Genomic DNA, 24,777 nt, shown 5'->3' with positions numbered 1-24,777 from the left:
GTAAGAAGTGAAAAAGTTTTTGCTTCATAAAAATGTTTTATTAGAGAACATAAAATGTTTATTTTTTTGAGCAGGTTAATGGGTTAACTTATCTACACAGAGGTAGTGTTACAAAGTACAGAGAGCCTGATGACTGTGGCGGGAAATTACACAGCTTCAGTTCCATGCCGTACAGAATGTGTCTGCTGGTTGCTCTAGTTCTCTCTTTCCTGGCCATAGCGGGTGAGTACAGCTATACAATATTATGTGTATACAGATAACTAGTCTGACCTATGCTGTCTGTACATTGCTATGTGCAAATGTTACTAAGTACATATTGCAATTTATTACAGTGGAATAAACTAAGCTTTGCTGACTTCAACCACCCAATCATGTGCTGAAAGGAAAAACAGCATTTTGTAGATTTTTATGACTGTGTGTTAAGGACAGAGATCCTTGAATTGTTAATGAAATAGCAGGGACAGGGGACAGATATATGAAGTACAGTAACACTGCTACGTAATGGGAATCTCAGCTTGCAATAGTGGCAACTGCCAGTAAAGGGAGTCTCAGAATTTAGCTAGACACACACAAATCTTCCATGCAATCTGGTATAATCTAGTGGTTTTGTAGCTATTGGTATTCCCACATTTCCAAGACTTCCCAAGCTATCCTATGAGCTAGAATACTTTTCGCTATTACTTCATCAGTTCAGACCAGAAACCTGGGAGCCACTAGCTACTGTTCATCCATGATACTGATACCGATATATGAACAAAATGCAATTTAAGACAGATTAGTAACAGATATATACCCAATCGTTATATACTGCAGATTACACATACTACAACACACAGCCAGACCACTCAAAGTCACAGGACAAAAACTATCAGTGAACATACAGACCACAAACACAGACAAAACACAACCAGAGCATGGACAGACAAAGTTCACATGGTAAAGGACACAGCACACAGATAGCCAACACAAATCCAAGCAGGCAAACTCCAAGGGTAAGAAAAGACAAAGTTTTGGCTTCAGATTGAACATTAAATACGGAACATAATGTTTATTATTATGAGAAGATTAGTGGCTAACTTATCCAGAACGCGGGAAAAAAAGGAAGGGTAACTAAATAAGGAAACGGAGGCGTGGTGATCAATGGATTGTGGCGGGTAAATAACAATCAGCACACAGCTTCAGTTTTGTACAGAATGTGTCTGCTGGTTGCTTTATTTCTGTCTTTCCTGGCCATAGCGGGTGAGTACAGCTATACAATATTATGTGTATGTAGATAACTAGTCTGACCTATGCTGTCTGTACATTGCTATGTGTAAATGTTACTTGTAAATGTGGCTTAAAGTGGCATGATTTATTTTGAACAGTTGTGAAAACTATATACAAAATCTTTGTGCCTTGAAAGTCCCGCTTTGTTTCCCTCAAACATTTGAAAATTTGATATTTTATCAGGGGATGTGGCACTATACTATCTCTTATTATGGGTAACTTCTATGTATGTGTCTATTCCGTTTTTTGTGACTGCTACAAAAAAATTGCAATGTATAGAAAATGTGGGAATGGTAAAAAAATAATCCAAATACATGTCAACATACAAATTGGTAGGGGTGGTCAAATTTGTTGAAATCTGATTTGACAAACAAATGTAGACCTGACCAGGAGGAGGTGATGGTACTTCTGCTGCTGTCGTTGACCACTGTTGTCTTTTTCTTTGTCTACATCTGCCATGCAACTGTGCAGGTGAGCCATCATGGAAGTTGTTCTTATCCGTGTGCCATTTTCCCTCTGCTTACTATTATTCAGTAAAGTTGGCATATGACCCTTGGTTGATTCTCTGGCATTCTCTGAGCTCGCTATAACTTCATCAGTTTCCTACACTCAGACCAGAAACTTGGGTGCCACCACCTACTGTTCATCCATGAACAGGGCTTCCAGGCACCAATACAAGAACAAAATGCAATTTAAGACAGATTAGTAACAGATATATAACCAATCATTATATATCGCATACTGCAGATTACACATACTACAACACACAGCCAGACCACTCAAAGTCACAGGACAAAAACTATCAGTGAACATACACACCACAAACACAGACAAAACACATCCAGAGCATGGACAGACAAAGTTCACATGGTAAAGGACAAAGCACACAGATAGCCAACACAAATCCAAGAAGGCAAACTCCAAGGGTAAGAAAAGACAAAGTTTTGGCTTCACATAGAACATTGAATACGGAACATAATGTTTATTATTATGAGAAGATTAGTGGCTAACTTATCCACAACGCGGGAAAAAAAAGGAAGTGTAACTAAATAAGGAAAAGGAGGCGTGGTGATCAATGGATTGTGGCGGGTAAATAACAATCAGCACACAGCTTCAGTTCCATGCAGAATGTGTCTGCTGGTTGCTTTATTTCTCTCTTTCCTGGCCATAGCGGGTGAGTACAGCTATACAATATTATGTGTATGTAGATAACTAGTCTGACCTATGCTGTCTGTACATTGCTATGTGTAAATGTTACTATGTACATATTGCAATTTATTACGGTGGAATCATTAATAGAACAAAAGTTGATTGACAGTTTACATTACAGCATTGGTTTTCTATTTAATGTACGTAGTGTTATTACATGTTACTGTGGTACTCTGACTGGACTTTGTTTCCACTTTAGTAAATGGTGTCTATCATGCTTAACCACACTGACTGCTCACCTGAGCACAATTACTGCTCTGTGTTTGCACCTTCAGATGTTGGGAGGTATGGGTTACCTTTACAAATCATTGCCACTTCCACACAATTCTTACTGGGCATTAAGTACCTTCCCACCCCCCACTTTGTACATTGCATAGTCCTGACTGCTGTAATCTATGTTCTGTGTACTACATTACATACACCTGACCCTGCACTAATGTGTTATGCAGCTTACAGTGAGATCCATTTACTACAGGAATATAGTCTGTAGCAATTTATCACCAAAATTTTTTTGACATAAATGGGTAGACCGGCATGCACAGAAGGGGCTTTTTCTCTAACGGGGAAAAATGCCAATCTCCCATGCATAGCAACACTCTTTTTTTTACCATTTACCGCAGGCTTGGCATGTCACCCGATTTTGCATCTGCACAGTGCGACTGGGTGACGTAGCCAGAAGAACAAAGAAGACGAAGATGGAAGTAGAAGATCGAAGAAAAGTTTTAATTTGGTGTTTAACAATGAGATCAGCCTATAACTCACACATAACAGGGAATCTTTCTCAGGGTTGGGAATTCCGGTAATATGAGCCGCAAGCGTGTCAATCGGCAAAGGGTCAATCGGCAAAGAGTATGAAATAGCATTAAAAGCAGCCAAAAAAGCTGGGCCAGCTGGGTTTGGAATTTTTTGTAATATGTGAGAGTGAGTCCATCAGCACCAGGGGCTTTACCCGTTGCCAGAGCACTGATTGTAACTCGGGCAAGGTGATCGGAGCACATAACACCCCCTACACATCTTCTGGAACTTTTGGGATCCCCGAGGACACTAGATAATCCTTAATCACTTCCGCTGCTGGTGGTTGCTGTGTTATGGGGTCCGTTGGGGTTCTCAAACTTTAAAGCTTTTGATAAAATTGGCGAAAAGAGTGTTATGAACGAAGGTGTGGACCCACTGTGCCGCTGGCCAGGTAAACTCTAGAGGGGCGTAACTAAGCAGCCACCCGGTCTTCACTAGAGCCTCTGATGGTGAGGATAGGCTTGGGCTGCGGGGTAGCTACCAGGTGCCACTCCAACGCCAGCTCACAAACAGAGCAAGTCTCAGCATGGAGGAAACACTGATATGGAACATAGGTAGTGTTACCTGAGAGATAGAACCCGGCGCCCATGCCTGCGATTAGGAGCAGCGGCGCCGGCACGACCTGCAGTGCTAACAAAGAGGCTGCTATCTCTTTAGAAGAATGGTGTATGGAGGCTATAGAGGACGAAATACTGGAAATTTAGGACTAGCTCTAATTGCTGCTAGGGCAGCCCCACACTTATTGGCATATTCATGGCTATTTGTTCCTGAATCCGGGCTATACTCTCCTCCAGATTTGGGGTGTGGTTGCGTTTATGGGTGATTTCTAATCTATGTAGCTCTTGCAACAGATCACTGTATTTCCACTGTTGTTCTTTCTTTGCCCTATTTCCCAGCTGTATAAGAAGGGCTCTGATTAAACATTTGTTAGCCTCCCCAGGTGTCAAGATATCTGATGCAAGAGCTATACTAATCGGGGCATTGTCAGAAAACGTAGCATGAATAGGATGATTGTACATTCTATCATGGTTTACAAGGAAGAGCTCTATAGGAGAATACATCTTGTGTACTGAGGAGTAGAAGGAATAATCCCCTTCAGTAGGGTGATGTTTCCTCCAGATATGTATCAAATGGAGGGTGCGATATAGTTGTTTACCTCTTTTAGGAGTGGAGAAAGGCAAATGTGATGTGCCTTTAGAGACATCTTTATTAGGGTCAAGGGCCATATTAAGGTCTCCACCAACAATGGTCACCCCCTTACAAAATTCCTCCACCATGTCCACAACACCTTCCAAAAATGCAATTCATCAGTGTTAGGTCCATAGATATTAACAATTGTATATAAGCGTCAGCCGAGCATGCCCTTGACCATCGCCGTGATTTAGAAATAATGATGCTAACGTCCCCGGACTCTGGGGAGGTACTAGGGTAGGAGAGTTGAAAACATTTATTTTTAAGAGCTTGCACTTTGTCATGATGGAAGTGTGTCTCCTGGATAAAAGCGACGTGGCACTGCATACGGGTAATAGTATTAGGTGCAATGGAGAACTCTGTAGGGGAATTAAGCCCTTTGACATTTATTGATACAATCTTCATGTTGGCTAGTATGAATATGCAGTACAACAAGTATGCACCAAAGCTTGTTACCGGTCTAAACAGTAAGAGGCTTAGAAGACCAGGAAACAGGGTGGGATAAGGAATTAAATCAAATGTGGGGTTATATAGAACCGGGGAAATCAGGAAGGATATGGAGGGTAGGGGTAGTACTAAATGAGAAATACTCTGCTCTGACACTTCCTTATTGAAGAGGAGCGCCCTCTTGGGGGAAAGTAGAATGCAACAGCAAAAGAGCAAGGACCTCCCCACTTTGGGTGGCATTATTTCAACATACAACTTAAATAATGCAACCGTAAGGCCCTGGTCAACACCAGTCCTCACCAGACACCAGTCCCCCAATCTAACACCGCAGTCTTCACCTATAGCAAGCCCCTGCTCAGCCTCAGGAGACTGGTTATCTCTCCTAGCACTCAGTTGCCCCCAGGACTTATTGAGCAAGGGATGGTGTCTGATAATAGGCTGGCAGTAGGCCAGGAGCCCACAAATAAAGCAGTACCAAGATTTCAACAGAGCAAAGCCTAAAATACAGAGCAGAGGTCATACACAAGCGATCAGTCCACCAAATGAAGTACAAAGGAAAAGGCACAAGAAGAGTTGGGGTCACAGGCAGAGGTCAGTCCAGAGTTCAAGCGGGTTGTCAGGAACGGGCAAGGTCAGCAACAATAAATCAGAAGAGAACACACTTCAGCACAGATTAGCCCAGCTATACGCTACAACAAGCAATGGTGACTGGGAGAAGAGGAGCTAAAAAGCCCCAGGAGCCAATGGCAGTACAGGACTGAGTCAGGAGCTAATTGCCTCTGAATCCCCTTCAGCTGTGCACAGCCTCACAGAGTGGCGCTGGAGATGCGAAAAAACATCAGGTTGCACAACTAAAGGGAATCATGGCTGCTGCAAACGACATTGCTGAACAGAATAAACAGTGTTTCATACTGCAATGGAGAACAGCACAGAGTTGCCGGACAGATGAGCATTTCCTAACAGCAACATGCATCATAACACCATAATCAACAATCAGTTAACATAGCATTGTCCCAGCATGAGACACAACTCACAACCTCCAGTATCTTCCGGCATCCTGGCTGACCTTGGGTTAACGTGTTTCCAGTCACAGTCAATGAGGTAGAACAAAAACCGTAACAGAAGTCTTCCACCATAGCCGTGCATGGCGGCACTGAAGAGGTAGCAAAAATCCCTGTAGGAAAACCTAGGGAGGCTTGGGATTGCTGTCTTCCCATCAAACAAAGCAAACAGAAAAATCACAAGGCTGTCAACCCATAAAAAGAGGGGACGTATACAGGGGAACGACCCGAGATGCAGATAGGAAGATCTAATCGAATAGGAACAGGTATAGGATTTCTTCAGCTATCTGAGGACGAGATGGTATTTCTGGGCAGCCTGCCGGGACTTCTAGGTTGCTGCAGAGGTCAGGGGAAACTGTGGTGTATAGAGCTGCTCTGCGGAAATGTAATCTCGGTTGAGTGAGTGTAGTAAGTCCAGCAAGGGTGCAAAGCCCATCTCAATGTAAGGTTGGCCTGAAAACATCAGGGAATATCTGGATGCTAGCTCCATCAATGTCCACCTCGCCTCTTGGCCAAGCTTTTTTCAGAATCTCTTGAAATAATGTACCCTGCACAACACAACTCTGGGTTGATTACGTGAAGGGGCCTCTTGTTACTCACTCTACAAAACACGTTCAATCAGGATCTCAGTAGTAGGCAGGCGATCCAAAAGATCATTAAAAATGGCCACCATCGTAGCATGTATATCTGCACCAGCTGTGGCTTCGGAAGGCCTCTCAATCTAATATTATTGTGGTGGCTATGATTTTCCAGATCATCAGAGCGCAAGAGAAGTGAAGTAAACTGCGACTGCATGGTAAAAACAGCAGATTGCAGACTTGCTGCTCTCTCTTCTAACTTATTATGAGAGGATTCCAGGGTATTCAATTTAGTAGCAGTATAGGTAAGTTGTTACTGAATCTCTTCTAGGTTTTGCTGCATGGAGGTCTCATTTCTGGAAAGCATACTATCCAGGTCTGACTTGGTAGGCAGGGAGGAGAGAACTGTCCTCATAGTGGCTAGATCAGCATGCATTGCATCAACAGAGCTGTCTCCGGCAGGGGAATCCTTCAGGATATTTGTTATAGTGGAGAGGGAAGGCGATTCAGGACTGGCAGGGGTTTCATGTGCTTCACCAGAGCATGCTGCCTGCTGCCTAAGAGAAGATGCACATTCCCACGCCATCTTGAATCGCGGCCTGCCTGGGCAATCAACACAGCCAGGCGGGAAATACTTCAGCAACGCTGCCTCTCTCTGCCTACTGACCTGCTTCAGAATCTTCTTGTCTCAAGGCATCAGGCTGAAGGTGCGGATGCAGAAGATAACAGTGCCAGACTGTAGAAATGCTGCCGTTCATGGGAAGCTCAGTTCCTCCATGTCCTCACTCCTCCATCGCTCAACCACACACCTTCCCCCCCGAATAGCTTTTTAGGTACTGATGTTTCCAAAAGTTTAGATTACATTGTAAAAATATGTTTCTCTATTTGATTTGTAGTACTAAACCCCAGCTCATTTCTGTGTTTCTGAATGTTATTCCTACTGAATTCTTAAAATGAAAAACAGGAAAAAGTCCTCCCTGCAAAAGCAAAGTCAAATGAGGGTGGTTCTGGAAATTTGGTTGCAGAAATTGTACCACCACTGACCTAAAATAACAATATTAATTCCTTGGTATTGATAAGATGGCAAATTTTATATTTTGCATGAACTCCAATGTTTATTTTTTACCATTGCATTTTTATATGTTCATCCTTTATTTACATTTATTTTCCTTGTCATCTTCTTGTTTTAAGCATCAGGATCTCAGGTAAAGTGTAGAAACACAATTCCTGCAGTGCTGGGAGGAAATTTAACGCTGACGTGTGAGTTCCAAGGTCATCAGAATGTTTCACAGGTCACCTGGCAGAAGAAAAGCGGAAAGCACATTCAGAACATGGCGACCTATAGTGAAATGTATGGAATAAACATTGTCAAAGCATTTGAGAGTCATGTTTCCATTCTAAACCCCAATTCAAGAAGCTCTTCAATAATGATTTTTAAACTGCAGAAGGAAGATGAAGCATGTTATGTTTGTCTCTTTCATACGTATCCAAGTGGCATCCTCACAGGAGAAGTTTGCCTGACAAATCTTTGTAAGTATGATAAAAAGTAAACCTGTCAATGGAAATCTTTTTAAATATTAATGATAATAAAATAAATTGTAAAGAGGAGGGATTGTATGTGATGATGAAAGTTGATGATAGAGATGGGCTAGTAGGTAAATGATGGTGAGAAGTGTGAAAAGTGTGAGAAGCTCACCTACGTCATGTCTCATTTGCTGAACTTCCATTATCTATGCTCACCAGTGCACCTTACCATTGCATGCATCCTGAAAATATGTTGATAAAGACTAGATGAGGGATAGATAGATAGGTAGGTAGATATATGGATAGATAGATAGATAGATAGATAGATAGATAGATAGATAGATAGATAGATAGATAGATAGATAGGACAGGACACAGATAAGATTGTAGGGGAAGAGAGAGCACAACATAACAAGTAAGCTATACTGAATCATGAATGGGCAAACGAGGATTCTGCAGGACTAGAGGAGCAGACAAACAAGCAATGTCAGGACACAGACAGGTAGAGAGTGCCTTAGGCACAATAATTGGGTATTTTACCCTTTCCAGATAAAGTAGCAACCTCCTGTTTGTACTCACATTGATCCTTTATGCCTACTACTTTGCTTATTTATTGGTGCCATATGCCAGTCAGTTTTAGAGCCTACCCCAACTTATGTTCTTTGTAAAGCTTAATTGAACCCTTAACTCTTAAAAGTCATATTCTTTCTTAAGTAGTCACAGCATGAATAGAAAAGTCTGCCAGCTGCCAGCATTCTGCACAGCAAGACCTTTTCCCTATGTGGGTAAGACGACAAAGGTTTCAGACGCCCACTATTGAATCAGATCTAGAGCTTTGCACTCAGAAAAGCCTATGCCTATCCTTTTTGTTGAAGGTACACCAGACTTCTGCAAAAGGATTCCACTTCCACACAGAAAGGTAGGGATCTTCTTTGCAGCATTCTGGCAGGGAATAGACAATTCATGCCATGGCTAATTTTTAATTAAATACATTTGGTGTTTATTGAAGTGTTAGGAGATCAGACTGTCTCTGGGAGGCTCATATGAGTTAAAGTATAGATTTATGATGGTTGAGTACAGGACATGAAAGATCAAATCAACTTAACCAATCAAGTTTCTTACTGTCCAGTGAGCAAAATACAGCATGACGGGTAGAAAAATCTTACAGAACACTGACCTAAAGCCCTAAGCCTCAATCCTATCCAATTATGCTGCATGCAGTTCTGATTTCTAATTCTGACTGAATCTCCAAACTGAAAAACAGAAATAGGACCTTCTTGAAAAGACCACACAAAGTGAGCTTGGATCAGGGAATTTGGTTTGCAGAGATCACACCCCCATTGACCCACAATAATGTAGTATTAAAAATGTTAAGCTTAGATTAAGATTAGATTTAAAATTTCAGTTTTACATGAAGCGAATGCCAAACTTTTTACTTGAGCCGTATTATTGTCATATTTTGGTATTTATAATCTAAATTTATATTTTTTGTCATCTTGTTTTAAGCATCAGGACCTCAAGTAAAGTGTAGAAACACAAACCCTGCAGTACTGGGAGAAGATGTTACTCTGACATGTGAGTTCCAAAGTCATCTGGATGTTCTACAGGTCACCTGGCAAAGAAAGAGGGGAGAGAACACTCAGAATATGGCGACCTACAGTGAAATGTACAACATTGCTGATCTGTTTGAGAGTCATGTCTCCATTATAAATGCGAGTTCAAGAAACTCCACTATAAAGATTTCTAAACTGGAGAAGGGAGATGAAGGATGTTACCTCTGTCTGTTTAATGCATATCCGAATGGTGCCTTCACAGGAGAAGTTTGTCTGACAGTCCTAGGTAAGTCAAACAATAAGTAAACCTATCAATTGAAACTATTTTAGTGATAACCAGAAATTGGTAACCAGTTGAATGCAGGAGGGATTGCTTGTGATGATGAAACAGGAACAGAGAGACAGGAAGAAGTGAGGAGGAAAAAAATATAAGTTGATGGTTGAGATGGGCTAGTAGGTAATGATGGTATAGAGCAGTGGTCTCCAAACTTTTTCCAAACCACAGACCACTAAATTTACAGGCTCCGGACTGTGCATGCGCAGGGAGCTGTGTGACACTGAAAGGGGAATAACTTCCCTCATATTGGCGTCATGATGCCAGAACCCTGTGATGGGAAGGTGGGCAGATTGTGTCCAGAGGCATAACCCACCTGGAGGCACCCGGCCGGAGCCGCAGACCGCCAAACTTTTCTTTCGGGACACCGTTTGACAACCGCTGGTGTAGAGCACTTCCTGAATGGCAATGCATGCATTATGTATGCATACCTGAACATATGTTAGTAAAGATTACGAGAGGGATATCTAGGATTTCCAAAGCTGAGGACACAATAAAGGAATAGAAAAGACCCCTGTGATGAACAGCACACCTCAGGTAGTTTGTGTACATGAATGGGCAAAAGAGCAAGAGTTAATGCAATGTGTAGAACCAGATCATGGAATCCTTATCTCATGTGAGAATGTGATATGTGTACAGAGGTCATCCAACATCGTTCATGGATATCTCATTACAGATCCATGCACGCTGATCAAAAATAACTGTTGTGCAAGATAAAGGAGGAGAATTCAAAGAAACCCATCAAGGTGTTCATATATTAGTCAGTAAGTTCTGGTGCATAGCCATATGTAAATAAATTAAATCACCTTGATATCAATGGGTTCCAGCGCAAGAAGTCTACAATTCTGAATAAAATTTGGCAACATTTTTGGATATCCAATGAGATGACAGCACCGAATATGTGGAAGAGGATATGATGTGGACAGTATATGTAGGAAAAGACTAAGGGGGTATAATTAAGGCAAAATGGTGGCTCAATGGCTAGCACACTTCCAGTGACTCTGAGGTTCGAGATTCTTTTTGCTGTTTCCCCAGTTTTATTTGAGCCGGACCATGACTATGCCTGAACCACTGCCTATTCTGACCTTTGAATTGTTTCTAACAGCCTGTTCTGAACCACAACTTTTACGCCAAATCCCTCGCACTTTGTGTGATGTTCTGGCAAAAATCGGCAGCTCCTTAGGTTCTGCACTTTAGAGATTCCTCCATTGAACACCTTTCACCTGGACAAACCTGCCTTCAGTGGATTCTGACCCTCCTGTGGGACAAATATGTATGATGAAAAAAAGATGCCTTCATTTTGTTGTATACATCTTTATTTACTATTTACCAATGTACATGTAGGCCTTGCTAACATACATATACCTTGAGGTCATCCTAGAAAAATGCTTTTAATCCTGGCATCCATGTCTCATTTCTTGTGGAATTTAAAACACAGCTCCACAATCGGAGAAACCCATACTGTAAGGTATTGACTCATGTTGGTATGACCCCTTTTTCTTCTTTGTATCCTTTTTTGTTTTACTTTCCGTTTGTTCCCCATTTATATGTCTAAAATCGTGTTTGTATTATATACATAAAATGTTTTCAATAGAAATTATAATTTAAAAAAACTGCTCCGCTCCATACTTACCATAATCTGCAGACTCAACCAGAATTTATGATATGCTATGATATGAAAAAATATGATATGCAATATCTCTCTGATCATCTGCCGAGCCTTCTCATAGGGGGAGAATGGAACTTTTGGAACCTAAAACTGAATAATGGATATAAACTCTATATGTTTATGTTTTATTTTCATTTACAACAACATTTTAAAATATTTTTTTCTATTATGCTTTGAACTATTTTTGTTTATATTGTGTAAAGACAATAATTTTTAAAATACAGTAAAAATAAAATAAGGCCATATTTGTTTTTGGAGAAAAACAACATATGTACTTCTTCATTTTCCTAAAATATGCTAATGTTACCTAAGAATAAACAAGGTGATGGCAAGTATTTAAATATTGCACTGCTTAATAAGGGGTTAGAAGTAGGGCCTAAATAGTTATGAGTGCCCATTTTTTGCCCACCTATTGTCCTGGTATTACCCACATATTTGCACAGTTGGCCTTCATATTGCAATAATTGCCTGTTTGCTATATGATTATGGTAACAAATCACTGACTGTTGCCTATGTATTATTTAAAACGGCCCATTTTGATCTACATGCCAGAATGGCCATTCTTGCCTATGTTTTTGAAATTACCATTGATTTCAAATTTTGACTACATTTTTTTTGTGAATAATTTCATAGTAGTGATCCTCAACGAGGTGTCTGCTATTTGCCACAATTCCTCCATAAGTCTCTCTCTTTGATCCTGGAGCTCTGGCTGCAGGGACAGGGATATTTATGTGAGAGGGCGGGACCTTTCATATTGGCTATCATGGGTCTATTGCTGGGAAAGGGGACACTTTTGATTGGTTGCAATATTCTCAGTGAGAATATTTCCTAAAGGTACCTAAACTCAGAATTTTCACTTTACATAAAAGGGTAACGGATCGAGTGCTCTGCGGGATTAAAGGTAAATGTATTTTTTTTTTGTTTTGTTTTTGTGTTTACTTCCTCTTTAAACTTGTTTTCTGGAGACAGCACAACCCTGGTGCAGATATGGCTGTACTGGAGGGTTCTACATATAGAATAAACACAGTCATGGCACACACAGCCAGATTACACATTCTACAATACACAGCCTCAAAACTCAAAGTCACAGAACAAAAAGTTAACAAAGAACACGCAGACACCACAAAGACAAATCTCCAAGGCAAAGGCCAAGGGTAAGAAGTAAAAAAGTTTTTGCTTCATAACAATGTTTTATTAGAGAACAAAAAATGTTTAATATTATGAGCAGGTTAATGGGTTAACTTATCTACACAGAGGTAGTGTTACAAAGTACAGAGAGGTGTGCTGATGACTGTGGCGGGAAATTACACAGCTTCAGTTCCATGCAGAATGTGTCTGCTGGTTGCTCTATCTCTATCTTTCCTGGCCATAGCGGGTGAGCACAGCTATACAATATTATGTGTATGTATATAACTAGTCTGACCTATGCTGTCTGTACATTGCTATGTGTAAATGTTACCAAGTACATATTGCAATTTATTACAGTAGAATAAATTAAGCTTTGCTGACTTTAACCACCCAATCATGTGCTGAAAGGAAAAACAGCATTTTGTAGATTTTTAAGACTGTGTGTTAAGTACAGAGATCCTTGAATTGTTAATGAAATAGCAGGGACAGGGGACAGATATATGAAGTACAGTAACACTGCTACGGAACGGGAATCTCAGCTTGCAAAAGTGGCAACTGCCAGTAAAGGGAGTCTCAGAATTTAGCTAGACAACACAAATCTTCCATGCAATCTGGTGTAATCTAGTGGTTGTGTAGCTATTTGTATTCCCACACTTCCAAGACTCCCCAAGCTATCCTATGAGCTAGAATACTTTTCGCTATAACTTCATCAGTTTCCTACACTCAGACCAGAAACTTGGGTGCCACCACCTACTGTTCATCCATGAACAGGGCTTCCAGGCACCAATACACGAACAAAATGCAATTTAAGACAGATTAGTAACAGATATATAACCAATCATTATATATCGCATACTGCAGATTACACATACTACAACACATAGCCAGACCACTCAAAGTCACAGGACAAAAACTATCAGGGAACATACACACCACAAACGCAGACAAAACACAACCAGAGCATGGACAGACAAAGTTCACATGGTAAAGGACACAGCACACAGATAGCCAACACAAATCCAAGAAGGCAAACTCCAAGGGTAAGAAAAGACATTGGCTTCAGATAGAACATTAAATACGGAACATGTTTATTATTATGAGAAGATTAGTGGCTAACTTATCCACAACGCGGGAAAAACAAGGAAGTGTAACTAATTAAGGAAAAGGAGGCGTGGTGATCAATGGATTGTGGCGGGTAAAAAACAATCAGCACACCGCTTCAGTTCCATGCAGAATGTGTCTGCTGGTTGCTTTATTTCTCTCTTTCCTGGCCATAGCGGGTGAGTACAGCTATACAATATTATGTGTATGTAGATAACTAGTCTGACCTATGCTGTCTGTACATTGCTATGTGTAAATGTTACTATGTACATATTCACCCTTTTTCAGGAATCCACTATTCCCTCAGGTGTAAACTTGGTGGCTCCCAAACTTTGCATTAAAATCCTACATTGGGCACCCAGGCATTCACAGAACTCATATTTCTCTCCTCTCTGGTGGCCCAATCTTCCCCTGCTGGTGGTCCAATCTTCTTTCTGTGCTCAAACATTAATGTTATTGGATTTCATAACTGTAATTCCTTCTTCTGATGGCTGTACAGTTATATGGATGGTCACGGATTGCTTTTCCTAAATGGCCCATTTTGTACTTTTTGCTTTACCAACAGCAGCAACATTAGTGTCAATCTTTATTTGCGATATTTACCTCCCAATTTTGGAAAGGCTTTTACAAATACCTAGAAATCACTGCAAAGTTCATCACCTTTGAGCCTATCCTCACAACAATGGGTAGACAGAAAGAGTCAATCAGTCCTTGGAGCAACATCTTCAAGCCTTGGAATCTGCTCAGCATGATGACTATCTGCTACCGTGGACAGTCAACTCTTGCTTTTCTGGACTATCTGCCTGCCTTGTGATTTTGTAGCCTGCCTGCCCACCTTGGTGTGTCCAAGGACCGCAACCTGGCCGTAACCAGCAGCGCAACACCCTAACCATCAGAGGCTCTGGGGAAAACCGGGTTACAGCTTAGACTCTGCACTTTGGCCCTTCTTAGGGCTCACACCACCTCCATACAAGCCAAGCCATGGAGACCACCTAGTGGTCTCTCTGTGCATGACAATAACTAGTATATATAATGGACTGATGTATTACACAGACCTTTACAAAGTCCATAAGCTCACAATCCAATGTCTCTATCATAGTCATATATCATTAACACAGGCTAAAGTCAATTTATTTTTGGGGGGGAGACAAATATCCTAACTGGATGTTTTTGGATTGCAAACAAGGGGGTACTATCCAAACTACATACAGATAGTGCCCCAGCCAAGTTTAGAACCTAGGACCTAGCATTGCAAAGGTGAAAATGCTAACCTCTGGATAACCCCCCTTCCTGCAAACCCCCCACATTGGCACCATAATCACATCAAACATCTACAAAAGACTGTTCGTGCGGGTCAAGACCTTCTGCTCACCTATTAATTTATGAACAAGGAAATGTTGGAAGGTTACCTCCTGCTTGCCCAATCACCTATGCACCTAGATATAATGAAAGGTCACCTCTTGCTTGACCAATTACACTTATACCCAGGCATAATGGGAGGCAACCTCCTGCTTACAAAATCACATATGAAGCCAAAAGAGTGGGAAGGAACCTTCTTCTCACCCAATCACTTATAGGATGCCAAGAGGTCACCACCCCCTCCCCCCAATCCTCTATAGTCCCAGAAATGGTGGGAGGTCTCCTGCTCCTCCCCAAATTACTTGTGGGACTCAGGGATGGTAGAGGACTCGGGGGTGGTGGGAGGTCACCTCCTCTTCCTTTGGTCAATTCCTTTTTGCTCAATTACCAATGGATCAGGAAATGTTAGGAGATCATCTCTTTCTCCTGCAGATTCTTGCAGACTCAATATTGGTGAGAGGTCACCTTTTGGTTGCCCAATCACCTATGGACTTCATCCATTAATCTATTAATTCGGGGATGGTGGGAATTCGCCTCCTCCTCTCCAAATCACCTGTGAATTCAGGGATAGTGGGAATTGACCTCTTCTGCCAATAACCCATGTACCCAGTAATGGTGGAAGGCCACTTTCTGCTCCACCAATCACCTATGGATCCAAGGATAGTGGGAGGTCACTTCATCATCCCCCAATCCCTTGTGGGAGGTCACCTCTTGCACTTTCAATTGATTATGCACTCAGGGATGGTGGGAGATCACTTCCTGCTTGCCCAATCACCCATGGACCCAAGGTTGGAGTAAAGTCACCTCATCCTTCTCCCCCAAATCTATCAACCTAGGGATGATGGGAGCCATCTCCTCCTTCAGGGATGGTGGGAGGTTACTTACTGCTGGTCCAAAAACCTGTGAACATAGAGATGTTGGGTAGACTCCTTCTCACACAATTAACTATGAACTCCATAGTTCATAGTTATGGTGGGAATGGTGGGAAGTCACTTTCTGCTCATGCAAACACTTATTTACTTACACTACTCTTTGCAAAAACTACATCAAGTGAGGGTGGGTATGGATATTTGGTTGCAAAGATTGTACCCAGATGAAATGTTCGAATGATCAAATTATTATAAGTTTATAATTTATTAGATTTAGAAGTCTGAGTTTTGCATGAACTGAACTGCAATGTTTTTTTTTACCCTTGCTGTTTATTGTTGTCACATTTGATATCTATATTTTTGTCATCTCTTTGTTTTATGCATCAGAATCTCAGGTAAAGTGTAGAAACACAAGCCTTGCTGTACTGGGAGAAGATGTTATTCTGACATGTGAGTTCCAAAGTAATCTGCATGTTCTGCAAGTAACCTGGCAAAAGAAAAGGGAAGAGGAGACTCAGAACATGGCAACTCACAGTGAAATGTACGGAATTAGCATTGCCAAACTGTTTGAGAGCCATGTCCTTGTTATAAACCACAGTTCAGGAAGCTCTTCTATAAAGATTTCTAAACTGGAGAAAGAAGATGAAGGCTGTTACATCTGTCTCTTTAATGCATATCCAAATGGCGCCTTCAAAGGAGAAGTTTGCCTGACGAATCTTTGTAAGTGAGATGAAAAGTAAACCTATCAATAGAAAACTATTTTAGTAACAACCAGGAAAATTGTTATAAATTGTTATTCAGAAGCATATCACGGACTAGAAGTGAAAAAGGGTAGTAAGAACAAGTCACACACTGTTGAGATTAAGTTGTATAATAAAAAGGGCATCAAGATAATTTCAAAACAATATATTATTCTAGTACAGCTAGATTATCTGCAGTGTTAGAGATGAAGTTCCTGAGTAAGGAGTGCTGAATGAAAACAGCATACCTGCAGTGGACAACGGTGTCTTAAAATTATTTTCATTTGTTCTAATAGGTCTACCTCCAGATTCAGATTCCACAAAAACATTGCGATTGAATAAACCCAGCATAGGTGGTATCAATAAAGGTGAGTGTTATCTCTCCCAAAAAATAGGTAAAAGCAAACACCGAAGGAGAGCTTTCATGACTTGTGATCTGAATTCAGTTTAGTTTTTATAGAAAGTGCTGGAGCTTAATGCTTAGAAACCCATCAAGGGTGGCTATACACTAATGTGTTCTGGGTGCATATCTAGTAAAGGTAAACTAAAACTTCTTGATGTCAAATATTTATTTGGTTAACACTTTGTACTCATAACCCAACAGAGCCTACATTCAGCTGGTAGCATCTCTAACATCATCCAGCCAATAGGGTAAATCCCTGACATTACACTACAGAGTCATGTTATCATTATAAATGCCAAGGAGTGATTCCATCAACTGATGATTATTAGGGAGCACTGATGACCATATGTCTTTTCATCCTATGTTTGTATTGTTGCAGAAGAACCAGAAATGCACAAGGATAAGCAACATCATTCCTTGGTTTGGATTTTAATGATTATTACAGGAGGAATTGTGATGCTGATGGTGACTGTGTTGGTGATTCTGGTAAATTACAAAGCACGTAGACAGTAAGTTATATATTTGTTCTGGATGTGTCTTACAATACTCTTTTTTACTCCAAATTGCCAAAAAGGTTTGAAGGATTTTCAATGCACAGATGCATTAGATGAAGCAGGTAGAGTTGTATCTCTTAAAGAGTTGAAGGTAGAGAATTCATAAAGTATATCAATCCACTCAATTCAACCAGTTGTTTCTTTAAAGATTTTTTCTAAGATTATTTCTAGAGTTAAACTCTGGCTGCAAGTTCTTATTCAAATTAGGAGGGACTCAACAACCGGTTCTATTCGGTTAATATTGATGCTAGTGGGAAGACAACAGTGGAAGAATCTAAATGATAACAGGAAGCGGAAATAGCTGTTCTGCAACGACCCTGCTGATGCTTTGATCCTGAAGAAGAGTCTCAGTACCTGGAAGCACTCTTCTAGCAGAGATAAAGAATACAAGAGTTCTCCATGTTACTGAAATTTAGCATCACTAAAGCGGTCCGATGATGTGGTTAAGTGATCCACCATGGTTAGTCACCAAAAGCAGATCTATTGCCATATTTTTAACATTATATAAATGGATATCATTTAAATTTAATGTAAAACTGTGTTTTTAAAAAATGTTTTATTTTTAAATTGTTTTTATTTGGGAGGAGGACTGCCCTTCTTCTGTCCTTACTGCCGTAACGGTAAAGACTGAAGGAGAAACCCGCAGCCTCCTGGGATACATACATCACACAAGCCAGACTAGGGCTGCTCCTTCTGTATAAAGGGCTTTCCTAAAATGTAAAAGGAGCTTGATCTCACTCATTTGAATTGGGATCAGCACTTTTTTGAAAAAAAAAAAAAATTCAGGAAGACACGCCACCCGATCTTGCGCCTGGGCAATGTGAAATTGTGAGAAGAACCTGGAAGAGTGCAGCTCCCAATGTTCCCTCCAGGCCAAAAAGTAGAGAGAAGCTCTACTGGACTGACTGGTTTGTTGAGGGATCAAAGGCATTTCACCAATAAAGGCAAGTGGTATTTTTTTGGTGTAAGAAAAGTATAAATGCATAAAGTACCCACCACTTTTTACAACAAGGTCCCTCTCCATATTTCTCTAGAACAGAGCAGGCTACATAGTTTGTAAACTGTCACTTATATATTTGGATTTTAATTATGCCTAACCCTAAATTATATAAATAATTATAATAAAGAACAGAAAAGATGGGGTTTTCCACAAAAATATTAGAATTGTATTTTGTGAGATTTCACACAATAATACAAAAAAAGAAATATACTTTAGCTTGTATGTCACAATAGTTTCTTGTGATACATACAAGATTTAGTTTTAGCCTGCTAAGGCACTATATAAAGTTCAACCAACATTAAGAGCATATAAATCACCATAGCATGGTTTTGTAAGTATGAACCCATTCGTATCAACTGTGGTACCCTACGCATTTCGCCATTGTGGGCTTCCTCAGGGGTAGCCGTAGGTCAATGAATAACTTTCTATTTATATGCAAAAGGTAAAAGGTAATTAAATATAAAAACATAAGTGTAAGGGTTCAATATGATACATTGTTAATTATAATTAATACTGAGATCACATTTATCATAATTTCATTTCACTAAATTCTTTTAAATTATAAAAAAAGAGAATGTGACAGATATAGTATATCAAACTAAGTGAGATAAGTATAAAGGTTACATAAATTAATATACCTTTGAAAGAGTATCCTATATATACATAAGGTCATATACATACGATCAATTAATATTGGAGTTTCAAAAAATATATAGTGTAACTAAATATCGCACTTACATAGTTCAAGTATGGCTTAATCCTGTAATGAGGATAATACAAGCCTAAGCATTAAACAAGCTGTTGAAAAGTTGTAGGAAATTCGGGTAGTGTAGAAAAGTCCCATGTGTTGGTATAATTTCTACAATTTGAAAATTATATTTAATTTGAGTTATTATATGTATCCAAACAGTATATATGTAGATTAAAATAAAATAGAAATTGCTGTCCTACCTGCAGATGAGGTATACTTTTTTTTTTTGCTGCTTAGGAATTATGAATTAACTACTTGTGGATGTGGCAGTCACTTTATACTTTTCATTCTCCTAGGCAAGCTACTTCATATACTTCATGTCCCCCTGTTATCCACTACTTCTTTGCATCAGCCACGTGGTCTTTTTATAATAAGCATGGACCAACCTCAACATTGAAAAACAGAATATTAAGTAATAATACTAGCATTATTATATATGGACATTTAGAAACATATCCACAGATTATAAATCAGTACTGTGATGGACCTCAGTGATGGATTTCTTAAAAGTCATTTGTTATTTGTTAACAAATGTTTCAGACTTGGACCAGATCTTGGATCAGTTCCATTCCAGGTTTGCTGGATCACACAGCTTCACTGATGTAAGTGTATTCTCTCCAGCCTTGAAGAGCTTTAATAAATCAGGCCCATAGGGTCCAAAACAACCCCATTTTTAGTGCTCCCAACCAGGTTTGGAATACTGTACAGTAATAAACATGCAGAGGGCATTGGTCTGGTGTATCCCGTAAAGCAATGTACCATGCCTAGGTGTGTGCATTATACGATGTACAGAATAATTCACACTTTGTAGAATGCAGCATGGTGTATGGAATGTAGTGGACTGGGCTGTGTAATAAACAGCGGTCAGGATTACATTATGTACAATACAGCAGTGTAGCATATTAATATATAAAGGTGCAGCACACTGGATGATGTAACATAAAGCACAGCATGCTTATTGTACTGGTTTAGCCTATTATACAGTATGAAACATAAACATGGCATATATTTTGGAGCAATCACTTTGTAAATTATATTTTTATAAAAATTTAGGACAGAGTCTGCAACGCCAATAAAACTGGACAAGGCCGAAACTGGACAAATAACACCGAAAATCATCTTTAAGACATTAGTCAGAGTGTGCAATGAATCAGAAACAGTAAGATCTGCAGATGAATCTAAATCAGCAAAGCCATCATCACCATGTCATTGTATCAGTGAAGCTGAAAAATCACCATTATGTGACAAAATCTCCAAGGTAATTTTATTGCATATTTGTATCAAAATGTGATATATATTTATACTCATACACTCATACATTTCATTGGTCTGCTTTTAGCTCTGAATTTGGCATGCCTTCTGTGTGTTTTTCAATAAACTTATGTACTTCACAACAATTATTTCAATGCAAAGTAACATTAAAGTTTGTGACAAGATCTTTTGTAATCAGATTCTTAATGATGTTAAGGTCTGGCCAACTCTGTGTGTTAAAAGTATTTCGTATTGCATTGCCATCTTAGAATATGCCTGGGCCATTAGGGTAGCAAAAAATCCATTGATGGGAAAACCTTGTCATTCAGTATATTCAGGGTCAGCTGACCCCATTTTTTGGGGGACATAAAGTTGCTGAATCTAAACCTTCCCAACTGTAGCACCCACGGATCCTAATATTTCTTTCCAGAAGGCTTGGGGGCTTTTTTGGACATACAGATTATTATAGATAATTGCAATTTTAATATTGTTCCATTTTCTCTAGTAAAGCTCCATAGCCTGTAGCCATGTTTTGAATTTAAGGCTGCAAACTTTAATGGTCAATGGACTACAAATCCTTTCTCCCTCCAAAATACCAGTATAGATTCAACACAGCATAAACATATTCACAGCAGAGGTGCCCTATAAGTTTTTATACTCATGCTACATTTTTGTAGTTAGAAATGATCTTTCACAATCTTTTCTAATGACAAAAGACTGAAAGATGAACGAGTTCTATGGAGAGGGAAGGGAGGAGAACGAGTAAGCAGCACCCTGTTGTGCTCTCTCACCTTCACTTCCATTAAGGTCGTTTATCTTCTGTCATTCATGGATCAGCCAAGATTGATGGTGATGACATAGAGAACTAAAGAGCAGAGCTACTATTATTAATACAATCCCAACTAACTGCCCCCATCTGTCATCTTCCATTTCAAACTTCCATAAAACTCTTTTCCATCCTGTAGTGTTGCTGTTCAGATTTGATTTCATGTCAATCTTGACCAGAATATCAGTCATTTGGTTTGGTTCCACAAAAATATACTGTGGAAAATTCTGCTGCTTAGATAGTGAGCGATAGAATATATTAAGGAAGCCAGGAACTGCTGAATTCCTTTGCAATGGGGGATGGAGAGCGTTTTTATCAAAAACAGAATGATTGTTGGCTCTTAATAAAAGGCATAACAAGTGAATCGACAGGAAGCCACAGAGCTGACCCAGGAGATAAGTGTGTCACCTGTATAGTTGGCTGGGGTTCAGTAAGCATCTACTGCTATGGAGGGGTCAAGCAATGTAATGAAAGTGAGATGGAAATGTTTATACAATATTTTTCTTGTGTGGTTTTCATGCATTTCATTGGAGATATTCCTTTTGAATTACAGGAATAACCAAACAGTTCATTAAAGAAAAGAAAAAAAGAACAAAGGTTTGCAAAGCCCCCCAGCGCAAGAAGTCTACAATTCTGAATAAAATTTGGCAACATTTTTGGATATCCAATGAGATGACATACCGAATATGTGGAAGAGGATATGATGTGGACAGTATATGTAGGAAAAGACTAAGGGGGTATAATTAGGACAAAATGGTGGCTCAATGGCTAGCACCCTTCCAGTGACTCTGAGGTTCTAGATTCTTTTTGCTGCTTCCCCAGTTTTATTTGAGCCGGACCCTGACTATGCCTGAACCACTGCCTATTCTGACCTTTGAATTGTTTCTAACAGCCTTTTCTGAACCAAAACCTTTAAGCCAAATCCCTCGCACTTTGTGAGTTGTTCTGGCAAAAATCGGCAGCTCCTTAGGTTCTGCACTTTAGATATTCCTCCACTGAACACCTTTCACCTGGACAAACCTGCCTTCAGTGGATTCTGACCCTCGTGTGGGACAAACATGTGGAATGAAAAACAGATGCCTTCATTTTGTTGTATACATTTTTATTTACTATTTACCAATATACATGTAGGCCTTGCTAACATACATATACCTTGCGGTCATCCTAGAAAAATACATTTCATCCTTTAGCTGGCATCCATGTCTCATTTCTTGTGGAATTTAAAACACAGCACCACAATCAGAGAAACCCATACTGTAAGGCAGTGTTTTTCAACCGCTGTTCCGTGGCACACTAGTGTGCCTTGAGAGATCTTCGGGTGTACCGTGGGAAATTATCCAATTTCAGTTAATTGGTTCCAAAATGATTTATTTACTGCAAAAAATTTGTCTTCATTTGTCTATACCAGCGATGTATAGTGATAGGCAGAACCAAAAAAAAAACTCTTCCACTAGATGGCAGCAGGTAGCTAATTTACGTGTCTGACTTTTTGGTGGTGTTCCGTGGGATTTTTCTAATTGTAAAATATGTGCCGCGACTAAGAAAGGTTGGGAAACACTGCTGTAAGGTATTGACACATGTTGGTATGACCCCTTTTTTATCTTAGTATTCTTTTTTTTTACCTTCTGTTTGTTCTCCATTTATATGTCTAAAATCTTGTTTGTATTATATACATAAAATGTTTTCAATAGAAATTATAATTTAAAAAAACAGCTCCATACTTACCATAATCTGCAGTCTCAACCAGAATTTATGATATGCTATATCTCTCTGATCATCTGCCGAGCCTTCACATCAGGGGAGAATGGATTTTTTGGAACCTAAAACCGATAAATGGATATAAACTCTATATGTATATGTTTTATTTTCATTTACAACATTTTAAAACATTTTTTTATATTATGTTTTGAACTATTTTTGTGTATAATGTGTAAATGTAAAAGGCAATATTTTTTTTAAATACAGTAAAAATAAAATAAGGGCATATTTGTTTTTGGAGAAAAACAACATATGTACTTCTTTATTTTCATAAAATATGCTAATGTTACCTAAGCATAAACAAGGTGATGGCAAGTATTTAAATATTGCACTGCTTAATAAGGGGTAGTTTGTTGCTCCTAAATAGTTATGAGTGCCAATTTTTTGCCCACCTATTGTCCTGTTATTAGCTATATATTTGCACAGTTGGCCTTCATATTGCAATGATTGCCTGTTTGCTACATGATTATGGTAACAAATCACTGACTGTTGCCTATGTATTATTTAAAACGGCCCATTTTGATCTACATGCCAGAACGGCCATTCTTGCCTATGTTTTTGAAATTACCATTGATTCAAATTTTGATTACATTTTTTTTGTGAATAATTTTATAGTAGTGGTCCTCAACGAGGTGTCTGCTATTTGCCACAATCCCTCCGTAAGTAACTCTCTTTGATCCCCGACAAAAAAGCTTTTGTGAAGGGAGTTTTCACCATGTTTTTTTGGATAGAATTAATTATGAATGTAAATAATAAATGTTTTGTAATAAATGGACATAATGTATTTTTTGCAATGTTTAGTATTATATATTATTAAATATTGTTATTCTTTTAGAAATATCTGTATCACTCCTGAGGAAGTAGTTTTATCCACGAAACATGTCGAGGACATTCATACATGCATTACTTAAATTAGCAATACAGAAAAATTGTATTGTAGCCATTTTGGTTTTTTTATGTTTTGCATTAAAGTGGTTCTGGTTTTACCAATTGTAAATGTGGCTTAAAGTGGCATGATTTATTTTGAACAGTTGTGAAAACTATATACAAAATCTTTGTGCCTTGAAAGTCCCGCTTTGTTTCCCCCAAACATTTGATAATTTGATATTTGATCAGGGGATGTGGCACTATACTGTCTCTTATTATGGGTCACTTCTATATATGTGTTTATTGAGTTTTTTGTGACTGCTAGAAAAAAATTGCAATGTCAAGAAAATGTGGGAATGGTAAAAAAATAATCCAAGTACATGTCAACATACAAATTGGTAGGGTTGACCACTGCTGTCTTTTTCTTTGTCTACATCTGCTATGCAACTGTGCAGGTGATCCATCATGGAAGATGTTCTTATCCGTGTGCCATTTTCCCTCTGCTTACTAATGTTCAGTAAAGTTGGCACATGACCCTTGGGT

The 24,777-nt window shown here is 39.3% G+C and overlaps 1 protein-coding gene across 2 annotated transcripts; it reads left to right on the top strand.

Annotated features, from left to right (window-relative positions):
• The first annotated feature begins 1,192 nt into the window (after positions 1–1,192).
• LOC140344787 (nectin-1-like) lies at positions 1,193–24,364 on the top strand. 2 transcript variants are annotated; one of them, XM_072431997.1, is made up of 5 exons: positions 1,193–1,239; positions 16,472–16,804; positions 17,121–17,192; positions 17,610–20,790; positions 22,163–24,364. In XM_072431997.1, the coding sequence occupies exons 1-4, from the start codon at positions 1,194–1,196 to the stop codon at positions 17,738–17,740; spliced, it is 582 nt and encodes a 193-aa protein (XP_072288098.1). In that variant the 5' UTR covers position 1,193; the 3' UTR covers positions 17,741–20,790; positions 22,163–24,364. The 2 variants fall into 2 exon arrangements, with proteins under 2 accessions (XP_072288098.1, XP_072288097.1); XM_072431996.1 differs by having other exon boundaries at positions 17,607–20,790.
• The last annotated feature ends 413 nt before the right edge of the window (positions 24,365–24,777 follow it).

The sequence above is a fragment of the Pyxicephalus adspersus genome, unplaced genomic scaffold, assembly GCF_032062135.1.
Source record: "Pyxicephalus adspersus unplaced genomic scaffold, UCB_Pads_2.0 Sca14, whole genome shotgun sequence".
Classification (NCBI taxonomy): domain Eukaryota; kingdom Metazoa; phylum Chordata; class Amphibia; order Anura; family Pyxicephalidae; genus Pyxicephalus; species Pyxicephalus adspersus.
The sequence above is the reverse complement of the archived record's forward strand: the minus strand, read 5'-3'. Positions and strand labels throughout refer to the sequence as shown.